At 42.3% G+C, this 25,660-nt stretch overlaps 1 protein-coding gene across 1 annotated transcript; it reads left to right on the forward strand.

Moving 5' to 3' along the window:
* The first annotated feature begins 7,765 nt into the window (after positions 1-7,765).
* klf5b (Kruppel like factor 5b) lies at positions 7,766-14,927 on the forward strand. Its single transcript, XM_071341974.1, has 4 exons — positions 7,766-8,056; positions 10,220-11,093; positions 13,336-13,395; positions 13,804-14,927. Exons 1-4 carry the CDS (start codon positions 7,877-7,879, stop codon positions 13,980-13,982), a joined length of 1,293 nt encoding a protein of 430 aa, XP_071198075.1. The 5' UTR covers positions 7,766-7,876; the 3' UTR covers positions 13,983-14,927.
* The last annotated feature ends 10,733 nt before the right edge of the window (positions 14,928-25,660 follow it).

Raw genomic sequence — 25,660 nt, forward strand, 5'->3', positions numbered from 1 at the left:
TCACATTAACTGAACCTTGAGTATTTGAAACTCAAACATTCATTTACCAACTGCTTTTTCTATAATCCTACAGGCTCTTCATCATTCTGCTTACCTTATTCCACTGCATCCAACATTATACATGCCCATCATGGTATTGTGCAGCTGCTATTTGAGAACTCATCTGGTTTGGAAATCAAACTTATTGCAGAGCACATTGTACAACTCTTTTCAGAGACGATTGTGTTGCTATATGTGTAGGCTTTGCCATATGTGTTGGCTAATATGCATACGCAGTTTGTTAAGCATCCAATTTTCTAATATGCATCCAATTGTTAAACCTCCATTCTAGGATACATGACACACACATCTTTCTATCTATATGTTTTTATTTGGGTTTCTATGCAAATTATATGATTGAGTGTTTCTTTAAGCCTGCAGCTAGTTACTTTAACCTTTACTTAACACCCATCCCGGATCCGGGAGCATCCTCATCAGTAAAAGCTGACTAGCATAGCCTAGCATAGCGCCACAAGTAAATAATAGCATATAAATATCATGAAATCACAAGTCCAATACAGCAAATGAAAGATAAACATCTTGTGAATCCAGCCATCATTTCCGATTTTTTTAATGTTTTACAGCGAAAACACAATATGTATTTCTATTAGCTAACCACAATAGCCAAAGACTCAACCGCATATTTTCACCATGTTTCTACCGCATAGGTAGCTATCACAAAACCGACCAAATAGAGATATAATTAGTCACTAACCAAGAAACAACTTCATCAGATGACAGTCTTATAACATGTTATACAATAAATCTATGTTTTGTTCGAAAATGTGCATATTTGAGGTATAAATCATAATTTTACATTGCAGCTACCATCAAAAATATCACCAAAGCAGCCAGAATAATTACAGAGAGCAACGTGAAATACCTAAATACTCATCATAAAACATTTATGAAAAATACATGGTGTACAGCAAATGAAAGATAAACATCTTGTGAATCCAGCCAATATTTCAGATTTTTTAAGTGTTTTACAGCGAAAACACAATATAGAATTATATTAGCTTACCACAATAGCCAAACACACAACCGCATTTATTCACCGCATAGATAGCATTCGCAAAAACCAGCAAAAGATAGAAAATTAATCACTAACCTTGACCAACTTCATCAGATGACAGTCTTATAACATCAGGTTATACAATACACTTATGTTTTGTTCGAGAATGTGCATATTTAGAGCTGCAAACCGTGGTTATACATTGTGAATATGTAGCATCGATTCACCAGAATGTCCGGAGCTATTTTGGACACTCACCTAATCTGACCAAAGAACTCATCATAAACTTTACATAAAAATACTTGTTGTATGGCAAATGAAAGATACACTGGTTCTTAATGCAACCGCTGTGTTAGATTTTTAAAAATAACTTTACCATAACAAACAGCCTGCGTTATTGCGACACAGCGCCCGCCAAAATGGCGGAGAATAGAAATAACATTTTCCACAGAAATACGAAATAACATCATAAATTGTTCTTACTTTTGCTGAGCTTCCATCAGAATATTGTACAAGGAGTCCTAGGTCCAGAATAAATCGTTGTTTGGTTTTAGAATGTCCTTTTCTCCTGTCGAATTCGCGCCACAATGCTAGCCAATGTTGATGACGTTCCCAATTTCTCTCGACGCAAAGAACGGAAAACTCCAAAAGTCCCAATAAACGTTGAATAATCTGATACAACTCGGTTGAAAAAACATACTTTACGATGTTATTATCACATGTATCAAATAAAATCAGAGCCGGAGATATTAGCCGTGTATACCGAACGCTTATCAGAAGACAATATGGAGGTGCTTCGCGCGCCTAGGTAGAGAAAGGAAATTCCTGACCTGCCACTCCAAAAGCTCTTGTTCGACCTCAGATCAAGCTAGACACCCCATTCCACCTTCCACTGCCTGTTGACATCTAGTGGAAGGCGTATGAAGTGCATGCATATCGATAAATATTAGGCAATTGAATAGGCAGGCCCTGAAACAGAGCCTCGTTTTCAGATTTTTCACTTCCTATCTGGAAGTTTGCTGCAAAATGAGTTCTATTTTACTCACAGATATAATTCAAACCGTTTTAGAAACTTGAGAGTGTTTTCTATCCAATAGTAATAATAATATGCATATTGTATGATCTAGAATAGAGTACGAGGCCGTTTAAATTGGGCACGATTTTTTCCAAAGTGAAAATAGCGCCCCCCTATTGACAAGAAGTTTTAAGTGAGACATGATTCAAAATTGATTTCACTGAGAGAGAGATAGCTAACGAAATACTAGCTTCCGGAACAGGCACATTGACATTTACAGTATTAGCTGACTAGTCTAGTCAACTGTAACATTGGCTAGCTTTTAATAAATTGGCTAAATGGTCAACAGACTTACCTTCTCATATGATCAGGACCATTCGTATTGCATGCTGCATATTTCAAGTGCACTCGAAAACAGATATTTATCTTATTTCAGTCTTTGGGAGCTAACGTGAGTTTCTCTTAACACACTGACAGCAGATCACAATTTCATGTGAGGCTGTGTTTACATATTAGATAGAAGCAGACCACTTGCTGCCTTCATCACAAAGGGTATGTAGGGTTCTGATTGGTTCCAAGTTTAGCAGTTAGCAAATTTGCTTGAGCAGAGAAAATGGTGAAATATACTTTTTCTGAGCATTTGTGAATGCATGCATGTGTGTTTCAGGCTCCTCAGAGGAGGAAGGGGAGGACCATCCTCCTCAGTGAATTTCATGAAAATAAAATTGTAAAACATTTAAAAAGTTATCCTTTTTAGATAAAACTATACTAAATATATTCACATGTCGCCAAATAATTGATTAAAACACACTGTTTTGCAATGGTCTACAGTAGGTAGCCTCAACAGCACTCTGACAGCTAGCTTCCGTCCTCCTCTTGGTACATTGACTTCAAAACAAAACCTAGGAGGCTCTTGGTTCTCACTCCCTTCCATAGATTTACACAGTAATTATGACAACTCCCGGAGGACATCCTCCAACCTATCAGAGCTCTTGCAGCATGAACTGACATGTTGTCCACCCAATCAAAGGAGCAGAGATTAAATCTAGTATTGAAAGAATAAGCTACAGATAGCTAGCACTGCAGTGCATAAAATGTGGTGAGTAGTTGACTTTAAGACAGAAAGACAATAGTTGAACAGTTTTCAACAAATTAATTTCTTCAAAAATGGAGGAGAAGCAAGAGAAAGAGATTTTGTCATTTTCACTTTCAGTTTCACTTACTTAGCTAGCAAATGCAGCTGGCCAGTTTAGTTACTCAAACACCCGGCTCAAACAGAGGGATGCTATGTTAGCTAGCTGACTATGGCTATCCAACTCACTGAAACTCTTCTGAGTCAAGGTAATCTTTTAGTTTTATTAATGTATCGCCACCGGAGCCCGCCGGTGTAACTGCTTACTGACTATACACTGTAACATTACTGAAAGATTGTAGCGGGTTTACTAATACATTAGTTCTATTAGCTATGTTGACTAGAACGTTACTTTAGCTAATATGGGGACAACAATGTAGGCTGTGTGTAGCGGTTATGACATGGTTTGGCTTGGAAAGGTTTTTCGACTGGTCACATAGAGCTGATGTGTTATTCATTGAAGTCCACAAACAAAGGAAAAAGGTGAGAGGAGGAGAGTGCATAGAGGCGAGAAGGAATACAATGTGGCTGCTATGAAAGTGAACCGTGTTTATGCATGGTCAGGGGTATATTCATTACGCTGATTCTGTTGAATAACGTTTCTTAAACGGAAGCATAGTGCTCCCGAGTGGCGCAGCGGTCTAAGGCACTGTATCTCAGTGCAAGAGGCGTCACCACAGTCCCTAGTTTGATTCCAGGCTGTATCACATCCAGTTGTGATTGGGAGTCCCATAGGGTGGCGTACAATTGGCCAAGCGTCATCCGGGTTGGTCCGGGGTAGGCTGTCATTGTAAATAAGAATGTGTTCTTAACTGACTTGCCTAGTTAAATAAAATATAAATCAATGAAACGGGGATAGAAATATCACAATTCATCCATTAGAAACTCTTGTTCGCAACTGTTGGGCTAATGATTACACCCTAGATAAGCTAGATGCAGGCAAGAATGTGCAAGGCGGTATTTAATGTGTCACTGTCTGTCCATGTGTCACTTTCTGTCGTCTCAAAATGTTCTCTCGACCTGTATGTACCTACAATGTAAACTTTCATTCATAGGCTAGGTTGAAGCAACCTCGTGATGGGTATAGGGAACATTTGAGTATCGTGAAGTAGCCTAAACCTATCGATGTTACATTGAACTGGATGAATGGGATATGAATGACAGTCATCCAATATGCTGTAATAGAAATAAGGCCATGCTCATGAAAAACTAAAATTGTCCTCTGTCATCATAAACGGCACTGACCGCCACTAGTGTGTCTGTCTGTGTGCGTGTGCGTGTGCGTGTGTGTGTGTGTGTGTGTGTGTGTGTGTGTGTTTGTTTGGGTGTTTTGGGCAATTAACTGAACCCTCAACCTAATGTTTTGTATGCTGTGCCAACACATGGACATACCTGTGTTTCCTGTTTTGACAGGTTACACTGATCCCTGCCATTATTCAGTGGTTACGCTGACACAAGTCAAGTGTGGGAACTGATTCTGACATGTCACAGATAGTACCTCCCCATCTCATTCCATTTCAGAGTGTTTTATCATACACCCACCCATCCCAAAATGATAACCTCCCTGTTATTGTAATGGTGAGTGGTTAGCATGTCTTGGGGGTATGATATTTGTGCATCTGTAACATCGTTATTCACGATTCATTCAGGATTATCCGTCATCAAGGTAGTATCCACATTAACTTCTTATGGCTGGGGGCAGTATTGAGTAGCTTGGGTGAATAAGGTGCCCAGAGTAAACGGCCTGCTCCTCAGTCCCAGTTACTAATATATACATATTATTAGTAGATGTGGATAGAAAACACTCTGAAGTTTCTAAAACTGTTTGAATGATGTCTGTGAGTATAACATAACTCATATGGCAGGCAAAAACCTGAGAAAGAATCCAACCAGGAAGTGGGAAATCTGAGGTTTGCCTATCCAATATACAGTGTCTTTGGGGTCATATTGCACTTCCTAAGGCGTCCAATAGATGTCAACAGTCTTTAGAACCATGTTTGATGCTTCTACTGTGAAGAACGAGGGAAGGAGAGCTCTTTGAGTCAGGTGTCTGGCATGAGCTGACCACGCGCGCTCCCGTGAGAGCGACCTGCATTCCATCGCATTTCTGAAGACAAAGGAATTCTCTGGTTAAAACATTATTGAAGATTTATGTTAAAAACATCCTAAAGATTGATTCCATACATCGTTTGACATGTTTCTATGAACTGTAATGGAATTGTTTGACTTTGTCTGGACCTAGTGCCTGCGCATTTGGATTAATGTACTAAACGCGCAAACTAAAAGGAGGTATTTGGACATAAATGATGGACGTTATCGAACAAAACAAACATTTATTGTGGAACTGGGATTCCTGGGAGTGCATTCTGATGAAGATCATCAAAGGTAAGTGCATATTTATAATATTATTTCTGGCTTCTGTTGACTCCACAACATGGCGGATATCTGTATGGCTTGTTTGGGCTCTGAGCGCTGTACTCAGATTATTGCATGGTGTTTTTTTTCCCGTAAAGTTTTTTTGAAATCTGACACAGCGGTTGCATTAAGGAGAAGTTTATCTAAAGTTCCATGTATAATACTTGTATCTTTCATCAATGTTTATTATGAGTATTTCTGGAAATTGATGTGGCTCTCTGCAAAATCACTGGATGTTTTGGAGGCAAAACATTACTGAACATAACGCGCCAATGTAAACTCAGATTTTTGGATATAAATATGAACTTTATCGAACAAAACATATATGTATTGTGTAACATGAAGTCCTGTGAGTGTCATCTGATGAAGATCATCAAAGGTTAGTGATTAATTTTATCTCTATTTCTGCTTTTTGTGACTCCTCTCTTTGGCTGGAAAAATTGCTGTGTTTTTCTGTGACTAGGTACTGACCTAACATAATCGTTTGGTGTGCTTTCATCATAAAGCCTTTTTGAAATCAGACACTGTGGCTGGATTTACAACAAGTTTATCTTTAAAATGGTGTAACATACTTGTATGTTTGAGGAATTTTAATTATCAGATTTCTGTTGGCGCCCTGCACTTTCACTGGCTGTTGTCAAGTCGATCCCGTTAACGGGATCTCAGCCATAAGAACCTATTCTATTTTTATTTACAATAAAAGTGACTCCAAAATGACGCAATACATTATTTACCATTCATTTATTTTGGGCACAAAATTATCTGAAACACAACCAAAACAAACAGCAAATGCATCAATTAAATTTGTAGAGTGACAAGCCTGATGTAATCATTGCCTGCTATGAACATGGCACCAAATACTTAACTTTTTACTACTTTAATACACTAATAAGTTAATTTGTCCAAACACTTTTGGTCTCCTAAAATGTGAAATTAAATCACCCAATATGAATGAAAATACCTTCAAATTAAAGCTGACAGTCTGCACTTTAACATCATAGCCAGTGTATGATTTCAAATCCAAAGTGCTGTGGTACAGAGCCAATAATTTAGGAGCTCACTGTATATCATAAATATGTATCTTAAAATAAATACATATATTTTATTTTGAAAGAATGACTGTCAAAATTTGCATACAGGGAGGGACAGGGAAATGTGGACACAGTGCGGACACAGTGGACAGATAAGAAACCCATTTTAATACCATGTGTAGATGCATGTCTGAAAATGTGGGCACAATCAGAATGTAGACAAGTTCAGAACAAATTATGCATTTTAGCACCAGGTATAAACAAGACTAGAGTGAACAACTAAGACGGACATAAGGGACAGTTTCCTGGACAGGAGGAACAGTTTGAAACACAAGAACATCTCCTAACAAACACACTGACACATTAAATATACAAAGCATTCATCATCAAGTCAAACTTCATGGGCCCGGTTTCCTAGACACTTTTTAAGTAGGCTAGGGACAAAAAAAAAGCATTGTATCTGGTAAATTCTATTGATGCTAAGTTCAATATTACTTGAATAGGAACATGTGGGATTGATTCCAAGGGCCTGTATAGAATGTATCATCCACAGTTGGCCCTCAAAAAGCCTGGTGTCACAAAGGAACAACAATGTGCTGCTGAATCATTCAAGTGTCCTATATTAGGTCAATAAGAAGGTATTGTCATTCTCATATACTGCTGGAGGGGAATAGGTTTTATGTGTCACAATGTTATTTTAATGGCTGTGAATAAGTAACTGAATTAATTAATAGGTTTCCACACTTGACAAGTTGATCATCCCACAATCACGTTGCTGTCTTTTTCCTTTTCACTCCTCCCTTCCTTGAAATGTAATCTAAAGGCAAAGCTACCCAATACTTTAAGATTTATGTTCTGTCTATTCTGCATTATAAACTGGGTGGTTAGAGCCCTGAATGCTGATTGGCTGACAGCCGTGGTATATCAGACCTTATACCACGGGTATGACCCCCAAATTATTTTTACTGCTCTAATTATGTTGATAACCAGTTTATAATAGCAATAAGGCACCTAGGGGGTTCGTGGTATATGGCCAATACATGTCCAGCTCCGCCCACACTGCTATCATGCAGTTGTGTAATTTGATAAGCACATACACAAAACAAGATAGCATATGCAGAATTTGACAGCTGCCTGGTTTGAGCTTTTTGTTGAAATCGGAATTATTCAGATGATAAATTATTCATTTCCAATTTCGCGGAATACTGAACGTAACATTATCAGCGTTTATGGCCACTGACTTGTTAACGAATAATGTTTGGTATGCTCTGGGTCAGGACGCTCTCGACAACCATAAACTCGCTGCACCACCACTGGCACACGGGCTGAGAAGAGAAGGAGGAGGAGAAGAAGGTCATAACATATGGAACACAATCAGTGGCAGCGCTTCATTTCACGACTACAATCTGGTACGGTATTCAATTAGAAAGGGAGTTTACAGTTTGAGCAAGTAGATTGCATGGAATTGTTGGCGCACAGCCACAACAACACACCCCGTTTTAGAAGAGAAACGTAGTGGCAAAGAGTGTATCGAAGGCTCGGGTATTCGTATTGATAGTCGTACGTAGATGTAACCCATGTGATTTTTGTAAAATAGTACGGGACGTTATTCACCCACATCACTGTAAAGACAGGTTGTCGGTCTACAGTAGTCAAGGTGGTATGCAAAATTCCCTGCACCCTGGTTCGTACTGAACTGACAAAGGAACACTGATATTTAGGCTATATTATACTATTCTGATATCTAATTGCCAAAATAGCCTACATGTACAGACAGGTAGATAGTGGACTGAGATGAAACGTTTCCCCCCATCTCTTAGGATAGATATGTGCAGCGCATGCAGCAGCTGGACAGTCTAAAACCAGTCATAGAGTTCCATCGCCTAGACAGGGTCGCCCAGCCTGGTTTCATAGACTAGACGTAACATAATAAATGTCAATCTGAAAAACCCACAATTGTATTATATGTTATGTTTGGTATGGTTATATAAGACAGATTGTTACTTAATAAGGCAAAAACGAAAGTAGAGTGGCATATAAACACAAAGGTCTAGCAACCCATCGGTTGTGAGTTTGAATCTCATCTTGGACAACTTTAGCATTTTAGCTAATTAGTCTACTTTTCAACAAGTTACAATGTTTTAGCTACTTGCAACTACTTAGCATGTAGCTAATCCTAACTTGAAATAACCCTTTTAGCTAACCCTTCCCCTAACCATAGCCTTATCCTTTCCCCTAACCATAGCCTTAACCCTTCCCCTAACGTTAACCCTTAAACTAACTCCTAAGCTTAACCCTACCTTAACCCTAACCCCTAGCTAACGTTAGCCACCTAGCTAGAATTTGTAACATGTCATACGTTTAGCGAATTCGTTACATATAATACCAATTGTAATTTGTAACATGTCATATGAAATGGACATCCACAGATGAATACATTCCATACGAAATGTAACATATCATCCTAAATGGACTGTGTACATAATAATACGAAATGCTCTGTGACCAGGTTGGAGCACTAGGCCTTCTTCAGAAGCCTGGCTACTCTTCAGAAGCCCACCGGTTCCAGTTGTTTTATCCAAATACTGTACATGTTTCAATATCAGTTGATTGACACATGGAGACAGATATAACATTGTGCAATGTGATCTTGTTTTGCGCTGGTCAGAGCATAAATGTAAAAAAATATATTTAAAAAAATGTACCCCCTTTTTCTCCCCAAATTCTAGTTGTTACTGTCTTCTCTCATCGCTACAACTCCTGTACGGGCACAGGAGAGATGAAGGTCGAGAGCCATGCATCCCCCGAAACACAACCCAACCAAGCCGCACTGCTTCTTAACACAGCGAGCATCCAACCCGGAAGCCAGCCGCACCAATGTGTCGGAGGAAACACCGTACACCTAGCGACCTTGTCAGCGTGCACTGCGCCCGGCCCGCCACAGGAGTCGCTAGTGCGCGATGAGACAAGGATATCCCTACCGGCCAAACCCTCCCTAACCCGGACGACGCTAGGCCGGCTGCGACAGAGCCTGGGCTCGAAACCCAGAGTCTCTGGTGGCACAGCTAGCACTGCGATGCAGTGCCTTAGACCCCTGCACCATCCGGGAGGCTAGCGTAGTCTTTTTAGGGATGTGGAATGAATGGTTTTACGGGAGAAGGGTGAATGTAGCATAAGGCCATTGTGGAGTACAGTGTAGCCTACATGATAAATGTTTCACTGCAGACTGGTTGATATGAACATGGTCACCACTCTCTCCTTTCACTCCTATGAGCACTGGTAGGGCTGCAAAAAAATATATAAACAGAGATTAAGCGATGACCCACGCCACACCATGTTCCAGTCGCCTTCACATGGGTCTATTTCAGTGATAGCCCTGTGAATACTTTATAGGCCATTTCAGTGAAGGATTGGATTGTTAGAACTAAGTTATAGTCCTCCTTGCTTTTCATGATGTTACAATGATAGAATCATGGATATTCACAAGTTAATGATTTAACACAAAACTGTATTAAATGTAACTTACAAATACTCATATTGAACACCCACCATTATCTATTTTTTCATTACAGGGTAAATCTGAGATGGACAAATATCTGTCCCCTTATCCTCAGAAAGTCCCAGACTCCAGACAGACATCTTTCACAGAGGACCTTAGTTCCCCATACAGCATCAACATGAGCCTTCTCTTCCCTGACGTCACTTACCTGAGCCCGGGCATATGTCGGCCTATGAGACCCATCAAGACAGAGTCTCTCTCCCACTCCCTCATGCACCCCAGTTGCCACGGCAACCTTGGTCCAACAACACTTCCAGAACACCCTGGGCTTTATGGTGCTTCAACAGACACAGGAAGTAGCATGTTCATCAAACAGGAAATGCACACCCTGGACTTCCCAGATGTTCCGTTGTTCCAGCTATTGAACTCTGAGCTAGAGCAGCTGGTGCCTAGTCATCCAGTGAACTCAGACCTCCACAGCGGGTTCCCCGTGTCCTCCATGTCGTTCCCTTTCAGCAACGTCCACTTATCATCCCCCCAAAGTGCTGTCAAATCTATGGGATGCCCACAAAATGGCGGCTATACTCTGCAAACCCAGTTCGCAAGCCATTCGCAGCAGCGACCAGCCTATCTTCCTCTGTCCCCGCCCAACTCCAAGCCAGGGAGCCCGGACAGAGGGAAAGAGCTGATCCAGAATCTGTTTCTGCCTCCATCTTATGCAGCAAGGATTGCCTCGAATCTGAGTCCTGATCTTGTGCCAGTCCAAAGCTCAGGACTTGTTCAGAGTCCAGGTCTTGGACAAGGCCAAAGTTCTAGTCTTGGAGCAGGCCTGAGCCCTGGTGTTGGGCCAGTGTCCCCAGCGTTGGCCCAGACAAATCCAGGGAGGTGTAACCGTAGGAATAACCCTGAGCTGGAGAGAAGGAGGATACATCACTGTGATGTTCCAGGTGAGAAGAACTGACAGGGAGTCTCATTACACTTACAGGCAATAGTGTAGTGATATTTTCTTAGGTGCGGGAGTGTGAATTTTTGGAAAAATAATTACCTCATAATTTCTCAATCAAAGTTTGGCCTGACAGATGTAGACTATTGAATATTATTATAGAATATGCATAAAACGCATCGTCCCAATGTAACGTCTGCCTATGCCAACACATATTGTCTCAAGAAAATAGTATATTTTTAATACCCTCAAACACCAAGTCAGGCATACTTGATTTCTAAATAGGCAATCATCACGTTTTACCGGTGAAATGTACGAACTGCGTCTGCATGCCAATCATTTAATGTCAATTAGTTTCATGGGAATGTGCAATTATATCTTCTCTAATTACTGTTTTGTGAGTGAATTAGAGAAGATGGTGTTCAACTATTAGCCTTCTTGTATTTTGTTTCAATCAAAGCATACATAGTGGCGCGCGCTGTTGAGTTTTGGGCACATGAGACAAGAAATGTGACTATTCAGCTTCAGCTAGCCATCCTAAAATCTCACTAGAAATTAGGTGTTTTTGGTGTAACACAGTAACGTTACAGTCCTACTATGCTATTTCATTCGCTTCTGTTATGTTAAATAGTCATTCATCATTATGTGATGTTGCGGGAAATATTTTCCCCAAATGTTGTTACCAGCTACGTGGATTCTCAAATTGAAAACAGTGAGGGAGCACTGCTCCCTCGTGCTCCGGCAGCACTACATCCCTGCTTACAGGGATAGATATTGCAGGGATGACAAAATTCCTGAATCCCAAATCAACCCCTAGGAGATATGATTTGGATTTAATATGGCAACAATTCCACCTGGCCTATCAGAGGGGAAGATGGAGGATCCATATTGCTTACACTTGTCCAATACTCTCAGAGCTACACTAGTGTCTAGGGGAAAGAGTCTAGGTGCTCATTTAGAGAATTACTTAAATGTTTCCTTACCTTGAGTCTATGGGTCATGCGCCTCACTTATGGGAGTTACATTTGCCAATATGCTTTATAAAAGGAACATATGGGAAAGAGGCTTTGGTTTGCTGTTGAGTCAAAAACTAGGAGCAGATTAGATGATGACGTTTTTGAAACCCATGGAATTATATCGTAAAGATCACGCAAACAACAATTGGAATATGGCAGACCCTGTTATTAACTACCAGCCTTTTAAAATGATTTATTTCTATGTTATGACCTGGTTCAAAGGCTATACCAAATGAAGTGTAATGTAAGAACAATTTAGTTACATAGGATATACTTGTAATTATCATGTACCTACCCAGGAGTAAGCGACTTAAAGGGAAATTTAAAACAAATTCTACTTTATATTCATCATCTCCAGCACCACCCCAACATCAACATATGTGAAAAAATATACAAAAAGATGACATAATGTCCAATGACATTATCACCCAATTGGTAGACAGTTAGTAGGTACTTCCTAGTCACATTTGGTCAAAATCACAAAATGCACACCATTGTCATTGGAAACACTTATCTTCCTCTATTTTTTTTTACTACAAAACATAGAAACACACCATTTTCACATCTGTTGATGTTGGGGGGGTGCTGGAGATTATGAATATGAAGTTGAAAACTTGTGACGTTTCCCTTTAGTGTAAAGTAAAACTCAGTAAGGTATAACCTTTATAATTACAATGTAACAACCTTTGCAGACAATTGGCTTAGGCTTAACAGGAGCAATAAGGAGACATTTTCAGTTGGACTTTTCATTGATGGATTTGACAAAGATTCAAACCATTCAAATTCAGTTAGTAAAATGTACAAACACAGGGTGGTAAAGCTAGCTAGCTAGTTAGCATTATTCACTAATGTAGCTAGGTAGCTAGCTAGGCACTGGCACAATGTCAATATGTTTTCCAACTCATTCAATAAACATGACTAAATTGTCATAAAACTCACAACATTTCCATTACAATGTTATTTAACTATTGTTGAGACTTCGATTGCACTTTTGCACATTACAAAACCTTAAAAACACGACAAATTAAGAGACAGAAATGGCGCGTGGGTTCCATTTTGGTTCCACAGGAGAGTGTTAGAGGTCAGTGGGGTGTCACTAATGCAAGGTGTGGTTTATAATTCAATCGTGACCATTAACTCCACTCTGTTAGATGTAGGATGTTAAAAGCTTATGATTCAATTATAGTTATGTTGTAATGACATACATTTTGTTCCATTCTTTTTCATCAGCGTGTAAGAAAGTCTACACCAAGTCCTCCCATTTAAAGGCCCATTTGCGGACACATACGGGTAAGTGTTTAACTGGTAACATTATAAAAGTCCTGTCATGGGTGACTCATATTTTATTTTGGGGGGGAGGCAGTATGTTATGTTACTAGGCAGAAGAATGCTTTTTCATTTTTTATGCTGACTGAAATATGGCCCGCCAAATGTTGCTGCATGTTGTCGAATGGGAAAGCTGTTTTAAAGAGCGTAAGCAAACTAAACCGGTTTGTGTTTTAAGTCTTTATTTTTTTTATTATGGATTCTAATTCATTCAAGATACTTTTTAATGTTAATATTGACATTTTATCTTTACTGACCCTATCAACATAAGTAGTATAGTTAAATGATTTAGTTACTACTGTACATTTTATGATGTAACATGATCGTCCCTGTTGCTGCTGTAGTATAATCTAATTCGGTGCTGCATTCCAGGAGAGAAGCCATACCAATGCTCCTGGGAGGGGTGCGAGTGGTGCTTCGCTCGTTCCGACGAGCTGACTCGCCACTTCAGGAAACACACAGGGGCCAAGCCCTTCCAGTGTGGTGTGTGTAACCGCTGTTTCTCCCGGTCTGACCACCTGGCTCTACACACGAAGAGGCACCAGAGATAGGGAAACCTACATGAATCGTATTTTTTTTATTAGATCGAAGTCAAATGAAACATTATATTTAAGTACATCTCAACACATTTCACCATACAATTGTGACTGCAACATGAGTGTAGATTTTCCATGTATTTATTTGAGTAAATACTGCCATGGTTCGATTTTTTTTAATAAGAGCTCAAAGGTGGATTGAGTCAAGATATAATGACAAACGAGCTACTTTTAGTATCTCTATGGTTTATCTACAGCAGTGTTTCCCAAACCTCTGCTCAAGTTCCCCCAGCCATTCCACGTATTTGATCTATTCTGGTACTAGCACATCTGATTCTACGAATCATGTTTGATGATGTGTTGACCAGTTGAATCAGTTGTGCTAATACTGGAATATATCGAACAAGTGTAACAGTTGGGGGTACTCAATGAGAGGTTTAGAAAATGTAAACCCTGATCTACTGTATCATCGCTTCCTTTTCTACTGAGTATTGGCACTGAAAGACAATATTTGACAATGTATTGCTATTGACGTTTAAGTTAAAAAATAATATCACACATTATACTGATTATACTGATTTTCTAAGTGCCTTTTAAAGCTAGACTCCTTAGTTGCTACATCCATTTTTGGACTCATAAATGAATGACATATAACCATTGATTCTTGAGGTATATAACTTATAAATGCCTCATGAGCTTAGTTCAACTTGTTTTACTCCAATGTTTGTAAACAGCATAAATGTGAAACACTGTATAGCCTCCAAACATGGTTAAAACTATACATTTGATGTCATGAATGGTCAGTCCTTACATCTATGTCTATGAATTTGAGTGGGTACATTTCTCCAGCCCCATCCCTTCGATTTTTAACAAAACGAGCAGGAGTACGCTTTGTTATTGTCTAATTAAAGATTCTACCTGTAATGTTTTATAAATTAATTAAAGATGAAGTAAAAGACAGTCTGGTACACTGTAAAAATAACTTGATTACTGCCTTTCTTGTCTATACAAAAATGTAAGATACTGTATAGTAAAGGGCTTACATGTGTTACATATATATACTGTATGTTACAGGAGAAGGTCAATTTGGGAAATATATTTGGGAAATATATACGTTCCCCGTAACATCTTTTGAAACAGGAAAGGAGCCAGCATATGTGTGTTTTAAAATGTTTATTTATTCATGATAATTTGATTAAATACATTTAATAAGAGCTATCATTTCAGGTTACCAATATTTATGTAAGGACCGACGCCGGAGATGAGAAGCTGGTACGGGGAGTTAAACATTTAATGCGGAACAGACAGGTAACAGGACAGGACCAGCGTCACCACACGGGTATACAAAGACATACGAACATTAATGCTGAAGCAGGGAACAGAGCGGGGAACCAGACAGATATACGGGAGGTAATGACAGAGGTGATTGAGTCCAGGTGAGTCCAATAATCGCTGATGCGCGTGATGGGGGGGGAAGGCAGGTGTGCTTAATGATGGTGGCAGGAGTGTGTAATTCTGGGGAGCCTGGCGCCTTCGAGCGGGAGCAGGGGTGACAGTACCCCACTCTTTAGGGGCGCCACCCGGCGTCCCACCTGGGCGAGCCTGATGGGCTGGCTGAGGCATGGGCGCTGGACAAGCCGGCTGGGTGTAAACTCCCGACGAACCGGCAGAGGCATGAGAGCCAGGCGAGCCGGCTGAGGCATAGGAACCCGACGATCCGGCTGGGGCGTGAAAGCCTGTCGATCCTGCTGAGGCGTGGGAGCCCGATGATCCGGCGGAGGCATAGCATCCTGACGAGCTGGCTGGGCGTAAAAACCTGAGTCCCGACGTGGGATGGGCGCCTTCCGAGCCAACCGAGGCAAGAACCTCTCGTGCCAGCTAGGGCGTGACAGCCCGACGAGCTGGCTTAGGCACCCCCGGTTCCATCGGTGGCGGCCCCTGGACCCGACGTCACCACCAACCGGAACGCCAGTACTCCCCGATGCTTCGTATGATGGCTTCTGCATTCTGTAAGGACCGATGCCGGAGTTGAGAAGCAGGAGTTAACATTTAATGCATAACAGACAGGTAACAGGACCAGCGTCAGCACACGGGTATACAAAGTCATACGAACATTAATGCTGAAGCAGGGAACAGCGGGGAACCAGACAGATATAGGGGAGGTAATGACAGAGGTGATTGAGTCCAGGTGAGTCCAATAATCGCTGATGCGTGTGACAGGGGGAAGGCAGGTGTGCGTAATGATGGTGGCCGGATTGTGTCACGCTGGGGAGCCTGGCGCCTTCGAGCGCCAGGGAGGGGGAGCGGGAGCAGGCGTGACAATTTATTGAAATGTACATTTTATATCCTCTGTATTTCTGATTTCATTGTAAATGTTTTGTTTCTTACACCTTTAAACTTCAAGTTCACAATGACTTTAAAGGATACTTGTATGTAGTCCTTCAAAAATGTTCGGGTTCAGCATTTTGAGATGACAGTAGGCTATAAAGTAGGCTATAATGTAGGCTATAATGGCGAATCTGTGCCAAGAGTGCTATGTGAGCAACAGATCATTTAAATAAACTGTGTGTTTACCATAGAAAAAGTTGTGTTTTCAGTATTCAAGGTACATGTGGGATGTGTGGATTGATATACTGTAGTATTCTCTTGCCATAGAAACAAAGCATTTGTGAACCTCACACCCACTGTATTGACACTGCTCTGTGAGAAAAGAACAGCAATGATCCGCATAGACATTTAACAAAGAATACCCTTTCAAGACATTTGCGCTTTCATTGGAACATGAACTATTGTGTTTTAAATGCCTTCTGTCAGTTTCTCATAGAGCAATGCCAACCCTACGATTGATATACCTTTGAGTACAGTACAAATCATTCTGAAGTTGCCACACCCTCGCAAACTCCACCTAGCTGTTTGGTAATTATATGGCCATAAAAATGATTTTACCCCAACCTCCAGTGCCTTCAGAAGGTCCCCATACCCCTTGACTTATTCCACAGTATTGGTGTTGAATAACCAGCCCCAGTTATTGCCTGTAGAGCTGTCCATGGTGCTGACTCACCTTGGCCTCTCGAGCACTCTGGAGCTGACCATGGTCCTGCTCCTTCCTTTGTAGCTCCCTGCTGGCCCCCCAGGTTGCCAGTGTGAATACTTCTGTAAATTAGATATTTCTCTATTTCATTTTCAATACAATTGCAAACATTTCTAAAAACATCATTTCACTTTGTCATTATGTGGTATTGTGTGTAGACAAAAATCTATTTCATCCATTTTGAATTCAGTCTGTAACACGACAAAATGTGTAATAAGTCAAAAAGGTACAAATATTTTCTGAAGGCACTGTATCTAAGAGCCTGGACCCTCTCTTCACATTTCAACGCTGCTTTAAGATATTGACTCAGAGAAAGACCAAGCCCTGCTCAGGTAATACCTCCCATCCTTTCTAAGCGTTATTGTTGTACTGTTGTCTATACTGCCAGAGGTGTTTTCAGATGTAAGCATTCGTTTGAACTCCGCTCTTACATCTGATATTGTTAGCTGTAAAGAGACCCCACTGTGGGCTTTTTGTTCAAATATGAATTCCATAACTTTGAATACCCCCTCGGTTTTCAAATCATATAGAGGGCTTGGGCTGTTGCACGATAGCAACCAAAGGCCACGTAAGTCAGTTTATAACATTCCATCATTGGTTACTCATATTGACATTGGCTGCGGCCTCAGGCCCTATGGGGCTCCTTGGAAAAGTAATTGCAATTTCTACTCCTTCCTTTATTGCTAATAGGGATAGACCAAATGGTGCAGTTCTCCATCTCCATCAACCATCAGACAGGGCCTGCAACCGCCTTTTGAACCTAGCTTGTTTGAGTTGGAGACTCCATGTGACTTAAAAAATCGTGAAGGACTTGGGTTGATGCATCTGGACATTAGGAGCTTAGTTTCTAAACTGGATTACATCAAGATCTGGGCTGTGCAGACGAATCCGGACATTCTGGTGTTGACTGAAACTTGGATCTCTGGGGGCATTCTGGACTCTGATATTAATATTGAGGGTAATAATGTGTTCAGAGCTGACCGAGTAGAGGTGGTGGAGTGGTCATTCTTATAAAAAATAATTTCTCTGCCTCTTTACTGAAAGAAAGAGGTCCAAGGTTGCCATGGTTATTTCTCTGCTGACAGAGTGGGCGTTGGAATGGGCCACAGCCATTTGGGAGAGAGGATAGGAGGAGCTAGATTCATATGAGAGGTTCAAGTGCCGACTCCAATTACGGCAGAGGGGCTGCTGAGTACGCACTCACCTTCCGGACAGTAGCAGCATCCATCAGATGGAACGATCCGGTGCTTCTCACGCTATTCAGAAGAGGTCTGCACAAGGTTTTCCAACTTCTACCACCGTTTCATCAGGAACTTCAGCTCCGTCGCCACCCATCTCACCTCTCTCCTCAAGGGGGGACCCCGTAGGTTGATGTGGAGCCCAGCAGCCGACAAGGCCTTCCATCTACTCAAAGGATGGTTCACCTCTGCCCCATTGCTCAAACACCCACATCACATGATATCCTTTGTGGTGAAGGTGGACACTTCAGAGGTGGGTGTGGGGGCAGTTCGATCTCAACGACAGGTTAATCCACAGAAATTGTATCCGTGTGCATATTACCCTAAGAAACTGTCCCCTACAGAGAGGGATTACGACATCGGTGATCGAGAGCTCCTGGTGTTGAAGTTGGCATTAGAGTGGAGACACTGGCTGGAGGGCGCCAAGGAACCATTCATCATCTTCACCGACCATCCTAACCAGGAGTACATAGGGACAGTGAGGAGAATCCACGCCAAGCAAGGTGGGCCCTTTTCTTCACAAGGTTCGAGTTCACGCTGACCTAATACAAGGCCCATTCAGTATTCCTGTCCAGACTGCACCTACAATCCCATCCTCCCGAGTCGTAGCTCCTGTGGTCTGGGACGTAGATTTGGACATTCGCCAGGCTCTGGAGGGAGCCCGCACCCGCTAACTGTCCTCCAGAGCGCATCTACGTTCCCACAGGGATAAGGGTGTGGCTGCTTACCTGGGACACACAGCTGTCGACACTGGACATCCAGGTATTTCTTGCACTACCCAATCCATCTCTGAATAGTACTGGTGGCCCACCTTGGCGCAGGTCGTCACTCGCTACGTCAACTCCTGTTCCGTATGTGCACAAACAAAACCCCCCCGGAACGCTCCTGCAGGGAAACTACTTCCCCCTTCCCGTGCCTCAGCATCCCTGGTCACATCTATCCAGTGACTGTGTTACTGATCTCCCCTCTGACGGTTTCACCACCATTTTGGTGGTTGTGGATATATTTTCAAAATCCTGTCGTTTAATCCCTCTTTCTGGTCTCCCTACTGCTCTCGAGGTCACTGAGGCACTATTCCAGGTTGTCCCGCGGCAGGAGCCGTGCCTCGGGGGGGGGGGGGGGGGGTAGTAGTAATGTCACTTCTACTCCCTACTACTCACTACTGTTATGTTGTCTTAAACGTTGAACCTGCTTCTCGACTCGCAGCGTCTCCGTTACAATATTTTTCTGGACACTTTCTATTTTTGATATTGCTCCCATTCAAATATGCAAGTAACCATTTCACTGTCCTGTTTACACCTTCTGTATCCTGTGCATGTGACGAATAAACATATATTTTATTTGCTATACTGTGTGTTTAGCAGAGACAGTAATGTGAAGAACAACATGACGTGTGTATTTTTGCTACTACTTACTCCACTTTAATCTTTGGTTATTTACTACACTGCCTTACTCACTTTGTTTAGCACATGGCCTCATGTGAATCCTTAAAGATATGGGTGGGGCTAAGGCGTAAGAGGGTGTAAACGATGCTAAATGGGTGTAGACAAAGATCTCCAGTAGGTGTACCAAAATATTGAAGGGCCATTTTCTCAAAAGTGAGGTTACAAATGTATCTTCTTCATAGAATAATTACTTTCCCGTTGTTCCTCAAATGCAGTGTGCGATATAAAATGTTCTTGCTTTGAGTCTTTACTTTTATCCAATGTAAAACACTATTTCAAATGTTGATACACTGTCACGGCCGTCGAATGAAGAGGACCAAAGCGCAGCGTGGTGAGCGTACATATTCCTTTTATTTAGGATGACGCCGACAAAAACAATAAACAATACAAAAACAACCGTGAAGCTTAAGGCTATAGTGCCACAAACAAAGACAACTTCCCACACAGAAAGGAGGGAAAGGGATACCTAAGTATGGCTCCCAATCAGAGACAACGATAGACAGCTGTCCCTGATTGAGAACCATACCCGGCCAAAACATAGAAATAGAAATAATAGAACTAAAGAACATAGAATGCCAACCCCAAATCACACCCTGACCAAACCAAATAGAGACATAAAAAGGCTCTAAGGTCAGGGCGTGACAGTAGGGGGTACTGTCACGCCCTGACCTTAGAGCCTTTTTATGTCTCTATTTGGTTTGGTCATGGTGTGATTTGGGGTTGGCATTCTATGTTCTTTAGTTCTATTATTTCTATTTCTAAGGTGCGGACTCCGGCCGCAAAACCTGAACCTATAGGGGAGGGTCTGGGTGGGCATCTATCCGCGGTGGCGGCTCAGGTGCGGGAAGCAGACCCCGCTCCACCACTGGCTCACCCCACTTTGGTGACACCTCTGGTGCGGGGACCCTCGTCGCCGACCCCGGACTGAGGACCCTCGTTGCGTACCCCGGACTGGGCACCCTCGTTGCGGGCCCCGGACTGGGCACCCTCGTTGCGGGCCCCGGACTGGGCACCCTCGTTGCGGGCCCCGGACTGGGCACCCTTGTTGCGAGTCCCGGACTGGGGACCGTCGCTGAAGGCGCCGGACTGGAGACCGTCGCTGGAGGCGCCGGACTGGAGACCGTCGCTGGAGGCTCCGGACTGGGGACCGTCGCTGGAGACTCCGGACTGGAGGCCGTCGCTGGAGGCTCCGGACTGGAGGCCGTCGCTGGGTGCTCCGGACTGGAGACCGTCGCTGGAGGCTCCGGACTGGAGACCGTCGCTGGAGGCTCCGGACTGGAGGCCGTCGAGGGAGGCTTCGTGCCATGACTCCTCACTGGAGGCTTTGTGCCATGGATCATCACTGGAGGCTTCATGCCATGGATCATCACTGGAGTCTTCTTGCCATGGATCATCACTGGAGGCTTCTTGCCATGGATCATCACTAGAGGCTTTGTGCCATGGATCATCACTGGAGGCTTCTTGCCATGGATCATCACTGGAGGCTTCTTGCCATGGATCATCACTGGAGGCTTCTTGCCATGGATCATCACTGGAGGCTTCGTGCCATGGATAATCACTGGAGGCTTTGTGCCATGGGTCATCACTGGAGGCTTCTTGCCATGGATTATCACTGGAGTGAGGAGACGTATGGGCAGTCTGGTACGTGGAGCTGCCGCAGGGCTCACCAGGCTGGGGAGACATACAGGAGGCCTGGTTCTGGCAGCAGGCACAGGACTCACCAGGCTGGGGAGACATACAGGAGAACTAGTTCTGGCAGCAGGCACCGGACTCACCAGGCTGGAGAGACATACAGGAGGCTTTGTCCTTGGCAGAGGCACCGGATACACTGGGCCGTGGAGGTGCACTGGAGGTCTCGATCTTAGAGCCTGCACAACCTGTCCTGGTTGGATGCTCACCCTAGCCCGGCAGATGCGGGGAGCTGGGATGTAGCGCACCGGGCTGTGAACGCGCACTGGAGACACCATGCGCTCCTCCGCATAACACGGTGCATGACCAGTACCACACTTCTCCAGTCGGTAAGCACGAGGAGTTGGCTCAGGTCTCCAACTCAATCATCAAGTTTGCAGACGACACAACAGTGGTGGGCTTGATAACCAACAACGATGAGACAGCCTACATGGAGGAGGTGAGGGACCTCGGAGTGTGGTGTCAGGAAAACAACCTCTCAATCAACGTCAACAAAACAAAGGAGATGATCGTGGACTTCAGGAAACAGCAGAGGGAGCACCCCCCTTTCCACTTCGAAGGGACAGGATTGGAGAACGTGGAAAGTTTTAAGTTCCTGGGCGTACACATCACAGACGAACTGAAATGGTCCACCCACACAGACAGTGTCGTGAAGAAGGCGCAACAGCGCCTTTCAACCTCAGGAAGATGAAGACAATTGGCCTGTCATCCAAAACCCTCACAAACTTTTGCAGATGCACAATCGAGAGGATCCTGTCAGGCTGTATCACCGCTTGGTACGGCAACTGCACCTCCCGCAACCGCAGGGCTCTCCAGAAGGATGAAGGAACTACCTTCCCTCCAGGACACCTACAGCACCCGATGTCACAGGAAGGCCAAAAAGATCATCAAGGACAACAACCACCCGAGGAACTGCCTGTTCACCCCGCTATCATCCAGAAGGCGAGGTCAGTACATGTGCATCAAAGCTGGGATTGAGGAGACTGAAAAACAGCATCTATCTCAAGGCCGTAAGACTGTTAAATAGCCATCACTAGCACATAGAGGCTGCTTCCTATATACATAGACTTGAAATCACTGGACATTTTAATAAATGGAACACTTGTCACTTTAATAATGTCTACATATCTTGCATTACCCATCTCATATGTATATACTGTATCTTCAAGAGGTTTAAGCTGCCTATCAATCATTGTTTTTGAAACCAGTGGACAGCCAGTGAAAAATACATTCTTGCAACAGCTGCATAGCGTGGATCCCAGCCTATGAGTGGGTCTTTTATTGCTCAATCTAATTCATGCTGATAACATTTTTTATCAATAGGCCTAATGGACACATGCTCAAACTCATACACTTTTAATAGACATAAAGGGGCAATCTGTAGTTGCTACATCCATTTTTGGACTGTATTATATATATTAATGTATATATAATTTAGTCATATTATTATATGTAGTAGAAAGCGATGGGTTAGAAGAAGCCTAGACAACCAATCCATAAAGTAAAATTTAACATCCATATATGGCCAGTTATGTAAACTTTAACATTGATTCATCCTGCAATAGATTCAATTGGTAACATACATTTTTGTTTTTTTCTAATGCCTCTTAAGGCGAAAGTAATCTAAAAGTAACTGGATGTAATCAGGTTATGTTAGTGAGTTTGTGAAATCCAAAATGTACATTACTGATTACAATTTTGGACAGTAACTAGTATCTGTAATGGATTACATTTAGAAATTAACCTACCCAACCCTTACAAGCATACCCATAATATGATGCAGACACCACCGTGCTCGAAAATATGAACAGTGGTACTCAGTGCTGTGTTGTGTTGGATTTGTCCCAAACATAACACTTTATATTCAGAACATAAAGTTAGTTCCTTTGCCACATTTTGTAGTTTTTCTTTAGTGCCTTATTGCATGTTTTGGAATATTTTTTATTCTGTACAGGCTTCCTTCTTTTTTTCACTCTGTCAGGTTAGAATTTGGGAATAACTACAATGTTGTTGATCCATCCTCAGTTTTCTCCTATCATAGCCATTACACTCTGTAACTGTTTTAATGTCACTATTGGCCTACAGGTGAAATCCCTGAGCGGTTTCCTTCCTCTCTGGCAACTGAGCTAGGAAGGATGCCTGTATCTTTATAGTGACCAGGTGTATTGATACACCATCCAAAGGGTAATTCATAACTTCACCATTCTCAAAGGGTTATTCAATGTAAGCTTCTTTTTTTTTTTTACCCGTCTACCTACTGGTGTCATTCTTTGTGAGGCACTGGAAAACCTCCCTGGTCTTTGTGGTTGAATCTGTGTTTGAAATTCACTGCTCGACTGAGGGACCTTACAGATAATTGTATGTGTGGGGTACAGGGGTGAGGTAGTCATTATTGCACACAGAGTGAGTCCATGAAACATACAGTTGAAGTCGGACATTTACATACACCTTAGCCAAATACATTTAAACTCAGTTTAAAAAAAATCCTGACATTTAATCCGAGTACAAATTCCCTGTCTTAGGTCAGTTAGGATCACCACTTTATTTTAAGAATGTGAAATGTCAGAATAATAGTAGAGAGAATGATTTATTTCAGCTTTTATTTCTTTCATCACATTCCCAGTGGGTGAGAAGTTCACATACACTCAATTAGTATTTGGTAGCATTGCCTTTAAATTGTTTAACTTGGGTCAAACGTTTCGGATAGCCTTCCACAAGCTTGCCACAATAAGTTGGGTGAATTTTGGCCCATTCCTCCCGACAGAACTGGTGTAACTGAATCAGATTTGTAGGCCTCCTTGCTCACACACGCTTTTTCAGTAATGCCCACAAATTTTCTATAGGATTGAGGTCAGGGCTTTGTGATGGCCACTCCAATACCTTGACTATGTTGACCTTAATTCATTTTGCCACAATTTTGGAAGTATGCTTGGGGTCATTGTCCATTTGGAAGACCCATTTGTGACCAAGCTTTAACTTCCTGACTGATGTCTTGAGATGTTGCTTCAATATGTCCACAAAATTTTCCTTCCTCGTGATGCCATCTATTTTGTGAAGTGCACCAGTCCCTCCTGCAGCAAAGCACCCTCACAACATGATGCTGCCACCCCCGTGCTTCACGGTTGGGATGGTGTTCTTCGGCTTGCAAGCTTCCCCCTTTTCCCTCCAAACATAAAGATGGTCATTTTGGCCAAACAGTTCTATTTTTGTTTCATCAGACTAGAGGACATTTCTCCAAAAAGTACGATCTTTGTCCCCATGTGCAGTTGCAAACCATAGTTTGGCTTTTATATGGCGGTTTTGGAGCAGTGGCTTTTTCCTTGCTGAGCAGCCTTTAAAGTTATGTCGACATAGGACTCGTTTTACTGTGGATATACTGTAGATACTTTTTTACCTGTTTTCTCCAGCATCTTCACAAGGTCCTTTGCTGTTGTTCTGGGAATGATTTACACTTTTCGCACCAAAGTACGTTCATCTCTAGGAGACAGAACGTATCTCCTTCCTGAGCGGTGTTTATACTTGCATACTATTGTTTGTACAGATGAACGTGGTATCTTTAGGCATTTGGAAATTGCTCCCAGGGATGAACCAGACTTGTGGAGGTCTTGGCTGATTTCTTTAGATTTTCCCATGATGTCAAGCAAAGAGGGACTGAGTTTGAACGTGGGCCTTGAAATACATCCACAGATACACCTCCAATTGACTCAAATCATGTCAATTAGCCTATCAGAAGCTTCTAAAGCCATGACATCATTTTCTGGAATTTTCCAAGCTGTTTAAAGGCACAGTCAACTTAATGAATGTAAACTTCTGACCACTGGATATGTGATACAGTGAAATAATCTGTCTGTAAACAATTGTTGGAAGAATTACTTGTGTCATGCACAAAATAGATGTCCTAACCGACTTGCCAAAACTATAGTTTGTTAACAAGAAGTTTGTGGAGTGGTTGAAAAACAAGTTAAGTGCAACCTAAGTGTATGTAAACTTCCGACTTCAACTGTATTAAGTGACTTATTAAGCATATTTTTACTCCTGAAATTATTTAGGCTCACTATAATAAAGGGGTTGAATACTTATTGACTCAAGACATTTCAACTTTTCATTTTTTATTAATTTGTAAAGTAATTCAACATTGACCTTATGTGCTATTGTGTGACAAAAACTCAATCAGGCTAGGCGTCACACTAGCGGGACAACTTCCCGTGAAACTGGAGGGCTTGCAATTCT

This window comes from Salvelinus alpinus, chromosome 14 (genome assembly GCF_045679555.1).
Source record: "Salvelinus alpinus chromosome 14, SLU_Salpinus.1, whole genome shotgun sequence".
NCBI lineage: Eukaryota > Metazoa > Chordata > Actinopteri > Salmoniformes > Salmonidae > Salvelinus > Salvelinus alpinus.